Here is a 6,000-nt window from a genome sequence, read left to right as displayed (position 1 = left end):
ATAAGATAATCAATCTGTCACATGGGTCCTCTCCATCTCCCAAAGGCAGATGATGTAACCCACCTACTAAGACCCTTTCATCTCCGAAGGAAGGTGACCTCACCCCAAATAGTCATTTTTCCTGTTTATGACTTCTTTGTCCTATCTTTAAAAACTTTTCTTTTTCTGTAGCCCTTTGGATCTCTCCTTCATTTTAGATGGGACCTGTCTCATTCATCCATCACTTAATAAAGTCAATTAGATCTTCAGACTCTCTTGAATTTTGTCTTTTAACACCTTCCTGGCAATTAAAACTATCTGAGGGTATTTACTTTTTTGTCTAGCATATCTCTTGAGGACCTTGTCTTATTTCCAGCTTGTGTTCTAGTGCCTGGAATAGTGTCCCCCATGTTAAAGTGCAAAATAAATACTTGTTGAATAAATGAATGGATTGTGTTCATTATGTTCCCATTTCACAGAAGGGAAAACTGATGCCCTTGAAAGACAGAGGAACGTGTCTTTGTCTAAATTAATCGAAGCACAGAGCAGCTCTTGCCCAGTTCCTCTCAATTTCTCTGCCCCTGCACCAACATAGGAATCCAAAGGCAACAGCCAGCATTTCTCCGCTTGTTGTTCCCGCAGTGTCGCCTGCATCCCACCAGGTGGCAGCAGAGGCGGCGGCACACAGTCAACAGCAAAGCGTGGCGCGGGAAGGAGGGTTTCCGCTTCCGGGAGGAACTGTTCGTTTCCGCTTCCGGCCAGTTGGAGTGATTGTAGCTGACGGGAGGATGGAAGGTTTGGTGGCTCAGTGCTCCGCGAGACTGCTGCAGCAGGTAGGACCACATAGGATTAGTAGAAAGGCCTGGAGGGGAAGGACTAGCTCCTGCCCGAACAGCGTCGGGACAGCGGCGGTGATGCGGGACCACTCTGGTCCCCTCAGACGTGGGCAAGGGTGTCCGGACATCCGGGCCTGTGCTAGATCCGAAGCAAACACCTTCCCAGAGATGTTTCTCGGGCGCGGGAGAGGAAGAACCCATCCTTCTAAGGCCCTTATGACAGTGGCCTCCCGAACCAGCACCCCCGGTGTAGAGGTCCTTGCCCTCTCCTAGAGCCCCCCAAACCAGCGTCTTTGGTGCGCTGGAGCTTAGCGTGTTCAGTACAAGTGCTCCTACTTTCCCACTGTGCCCCTCCTTTCCCGCACACACACGTGCTCTCTCGGGATGCGGGGTGGGGGGAGGGTCAGGCAGAGGGGGTAAGTGGAATAAGAGCAGCAGCCCTTGATCCTGGTTCGCAACTCAGCCGCCGTTCTCTCTATGATACTGAGCGAGAGGATTCCTAAAATGCCCAAAGAGTGGTTAATTTGGTCTCAGCCTTCGGTATTCCTGGGGGAAAAACAGTTACAGCTTATAAAAGTGAAAGTAAGATATTTCCATAACCTTTTATGCTCAGGTAGGGAAGGGTAGTAAGAAAGTGGTTTAAGGACTTTCATCAGATCTCAGGGACTGTTTTATGCTAAACCAGCGATCACAGAATACAAGTTCGTGGAGCAAAATGTCAGGTTCTTTCTGGTTCTGAGCCATGTATTCTTTGTCAATGTGGGGGTATAAGTACCTTACCTTTGGGTTGGTATAAAGAATTATACAGATGATTTGTTTGTTTGTTTTAGACAGAGAGTGCGAGTGGGGCAGAGAATTTTTTTTGATGTTTATTTTTGAGAGAGTGGGAGAAAGTGGGGGAAGGGCAAAGAGAGGGAGACAGAATCTGAAGCAGGCTCTGAGCTACCATATCAGCGAAGAGCCCAATGTGGGGCTTGAACTCATGAACCGTGAGATCATAACCTGAGCCAGAGTCCTACACTCAACCAACTGAGCTACCCAGGCACCTGGAGAGAATCTTCAGCAGGCCCAGTGCAGCGCCCTGCGCAGAGCTCCATCCCACAAACCTGGGATGAGGACCTCAGCCAGAGTCAAGAGTCAGATGCTTAACCAACTGAGCCACCCAGGTGCCCCAGAGATAGTTTCTGAAAAATGTTTAGCTCAGTGCATGAAACATAGTATATGCTCATTATGGCAATTTGTTTTGCTGTAGTTATCTTCTGGTAAACATTATCACATTTCAGGTAAGGAATCTCCTCCTTAGTAATTCTGTTAGGTTGGAAGCTTTATTTATTTCCTTCTGAATTTGCATGTTTTTAGGTTTAGGTATTAGAGTAAAAAGCCTGATCTAGGACATAAGACAAGGGAAATTAAGGGAAAAATTAGGAAGTTACTTTGTCTAAGAAAGGACAAAAGGCAGACACTGGAGCTATTTTAAATGTGACAAAAAGTTTATTTTTAAAGGAGCCCTAAAGTCCTAAGATTTGGGAATAAAGTCAGTTTGGCCACCCTTGAACTTAACTGGTACTGTCACTAAATCAGAGTGGTTTATTGAGACCAGAGACACAGGATGTAAGACTTATCCCATTATATGCTTAACACTCTTGTTCCTCTTCTCCAACATACACACTTGATTCTTTCATATACAGGATAATGTGCTAATGTAATCAAAAGCATCAAGGAGGAAAAATCACAACTTATCAAAGGGAAGGCCCTTCATTCCCATCACCTCTACCATGCCCTGCTGAAGAGAGGAAAAGAAATAAGTTTAGGGACAGTCCATCACATTATGGATGTCATCAATCATACTGGACTGAATGAACTGCCTTTTCCTTCATAGGAAAAAGAGATTAAGTCTCTGACTGCTGAAATTGATCGGTTAAAAAACTGTGGCGGTTTAGAAGCTTCTCCAAATTTGGAGCAGTTGCGAGAAGAAAATTTAAAATTAAAGTATCGACTAAATATCCTTCGAAGGGTAAGTATTCTGGGTTGTTTTTCATTCTACAGTTTGAGTTATTATACCTTTTAAAAAAAAACTATTATCAAAGATTCAGAAAGTATGCCATGAGGAATTTGGAGATGTGAGGAAAGAAATCCTGTCTTTTTCCCTGCATTAGACCAGTTAGGACTAAGTTGTTGGTGCAAGTAATGAAGAAGTTGGTGTAGCCTTGTCCTTCCAGGGCCTCTGAAATGTTTCATCCTAAATATTTGGCCAGCTTGACATAGGCTTTGAGCAGAGTTGAGACATTTTTTAAACAATTTATGCTGTTACCTTTTTAAAAAAATCATCTTTTTAAATAATTCTCTATCAAAAGAAAATATAGAATATATCCATAGTCCTTCTCTGCCCTAAGTTGGTTGTTTTACAATTTTATTTTTATATTTTACAGTGCCATATTTGGTTTCTTTCCACTGATCTAGTAGTGTTTCTCAGTTTTGTCAAAAAACTGAGCTTGCTTTAGTTGAGGTTTAAATTTCTTGGCCTGACTCTCAGGTCTGCTGATGACACATCCTGGAGGATGATCTCACCACTATAATTGTTCTCCTGTGTGTGTATACTATTCCAGCCAGACTACACTGGCATTAGATTCTTTTCATTTATCTTAGACTCTGCCCACCTGACTCCTATGAAGTGTTTTTATCACCGGCTTGTGATCTGTTCTGCTTGAAATCACTTTGCTTGGAGTCTTCTCAGATCATGTTTCTTTTCCATGAAGTCTTTCCCCCAGATACTTCACCTTTCTAATTACCTCATTCATTCTGATGTGTACTCATTTCTGTATTCATTTCAATTCAAAAGTATTAAATGTCTAATATGTGGCAGAAGATATGAGGAAAAACATACAAAAGAAGTAAAGTCTATTCCTTTTTTTTTTTTTTTTTTAAGATTGTATTTTTAATCTCTACACCCAACATGGAGCTCAAACTTACAACCTGGAGATCAGGAGTCACATGCTCCACCAACTGAGCAAGCCAGGCACCCCAAGTACAGTGTATTCTAATACACATTTCCATCATGCACATTAACTCTAATGTGTAAATAATAGAATGCTCTCAGTGTAATGGGAGGAAGGGCACGTTAGTTCTTTCGCAAATACTTTACCCTACTAAGTAATGGCAACTGAACACAAGGTACACAAAGAAAAGAAAAGAACAAGCCATAGATGAATAAAGTACTGTGTGGACACCCATGCACCTTACCTTCTTTCCCTGGGTCACTTTGGTCACATGCTCTGACTTAGAAACACTGCATGGTTGTCCTATTAACGTTTTTCAGCATGTCCCAGATATGAGAGCATTGCAAAGTGTCTGTTACCTTCTCAGGACATCTGAAGGCTTCTTAAAATACTTGGGAACATTTTGTATGATGATTTGATATTTTCATTCTTTTCTTACAGAGTCTTCAAGCAGAAAGAACCAGACCAACTAAAAATATGATTAACATCAATAGCCGACTGCAAGAGGTCTTTGGTTGCGCCATTAAGGCTGCATATCCAGATCTGGAAAATCCTCCTCTGATAGTGACACCAAGTCAACAGCCCAAGTTTGGGGACTATCAGTGTAATAGTGCCATGGGTATCTCACAGGTGATTGTGTTATTACAAAGCATTCTTGGTGATTTGATTTTCTTAAGCATTAATTGGCATCATTATTATTTACATAAATAATAGCAAATTATATTCTCAGTGAAAAGAACATTTTCCACAGTTCAGAAAAACTTGAGAATAGGGGAAGTATGTTTTTAATTTTAAAACCACAAATTTGAATATTCAGTTAAATTTTATGTGTAGTTTCAATATTTAAGGCTAGTAGTTGATACTCTTGCATTGGTACTTCCTTCCTGTTGTGTCCAGGATTGCTGTGTGTTACTAATGAGTGTTGAAAGGTGAAGGATTAAAAGTTATATTCACCAACCAGTGTTCCCATCAAATAATTTGATGCAGCTCTGGTGTCTTTGAGATGGGCTTACATATTTCATTTTCAGTTAGAGGAATTCCCTATTTTTAATAGCTGCATTGTCTGATGTATTTGTGGTTAATTGCCCCTGGTTTGAGACTTTTTGTTTTCCTTTCTTTGTTAAGTAGGAAGGGTTTTTAAAATCCAGATTTTTTTTTCTAAATAATTTTTATATGTCTACATTGGGGTTAAGTTTATAAGGGTACTATTTTATTTTCCAGGTTTGATTATTGCACACTTTCCTGATTTGAAAATTCAAAATGTAAATATCCTGGAAACAGGCATCATAACTAAAGACTTTGTTATGTCTTCATAAAAGAGTTCTAGATGTCTGTGGCAGCTCATTTTGAAATGGAGATCATGTGGTTTGGGCACTTTTGTATTCCTCTTGGCACTGTTGATGGCTTGATGCTTTAATCTGTGTTCAAGATTATATACAAGTCATTGGACTTCTTTGCTTCTGCCTTTTGATGGGTCTTAATGTCATGCATCTCATGCTTTATCAGTTGTGTATTTCTGAGTAAATTTCTGGAACTTGTGTAATGAATCATTTTATATTGTGTTATAGATGCTCAAAACCAAGGAACAGAAAGTTAATCCAAGAGAAATTGCCGAAAACATTACCAAACACCTCCCAGACAATGAATGTGTTGAAAAAGTTGAAATTGCTGGTCCTGGTATGACAGTGTTACCCTTCTTAAGTGGTTGTACTGATGTTGGGTCTTTTTTGAAATAAAGAACCATTTTAAACCTAATAAAGTGGTAAGAACACCTTGGACTGAGAGTTAGGAAACTGATGTTTTAGTCTCGACTTAGCTGCTGGATCTTGGATGAGTTATTTTACCTCCCTGTGACTTAGTGTTTCATTAGCAAAAAGGAGATGGATAATGGCAGATAAGTCTGGGACGAAAGGGCCCTCAATTTTCTGTTAATAGATGAACAAATCACGTACTGAGAATAAAGGGGCCCAGGAGTAAGTAGGAAGCTTTCAGGAGAGTGGTAATGTTTGAAATAGATACTGAAACAGGGAGCTTCCAAGAGGGCCTCAGGTGGTGTTGGAATTCTTAAAAGAGTTTTGCCAGAGCCAGATCAGCACTTTGGAGCCAGCATAAATGAAATTGACACAGTCTTTGGGAGTGAACAATCATTCAAGACAGGAAAACGATCTGATTTTTTTTTTTTTCTCTCT

At 40.5% G+C, this 6,000-nt stretch overlaps 1 protein-coding gene across 1 annotated transcript in view; it reads left to right on the top strand.

The window, feature by feature from the left end:
- Positions 1 to 736: 736 nt before the first annotated feature.
- RARS1 (arginyl-tRNA synthetase 1) overlaps positions 737 to 6,000 on the top strand; it is a 24,461-nt gene continuing 19,197 nt past the window's right edge. Inside the window, exons 1-4 of the mRNA XM_042947298.1 lie at positions 737 to 812; positions 2,695 to 2,829; positions 4,253 to 4,441; positions 5,380 to 5,488. Coding sequence (XP_042803232.1) covers positions 768 to 812; positions 2,695 to 2,829; positions 4,253 to 4,441; positions 5,380 to 5,488 — 478 coding nt within the window. The 5' untranslated portion in view covers positions 737 to 767. The remainder of the gene's footprint in view (positions 813 to 2,694; positions 2,830 to 4,252; positions 4,442 to 5,379; positions 5,489 to 6,000) is intronic.

The sequence above is a fragment of the Panthera leo genome, chromosome A1 (genome assembly GCF_018350215.1).
Source record: "Panthera leo isolate Ple1 chromosome A1, P.leo_Ple1_pat1.1, whole genome shotgun sequence".
Lineage (NCBI taxonomy): Eukaryota > Metazoa > Chordata > Mammalia > Carnivora > Felidae > Panthera > Panthera leo.
The sequence above is the reverse complement of the archived record's forward strand: the minus strand, read 5'-3'. Positions and strand labels throughout refer to the sequence as shown.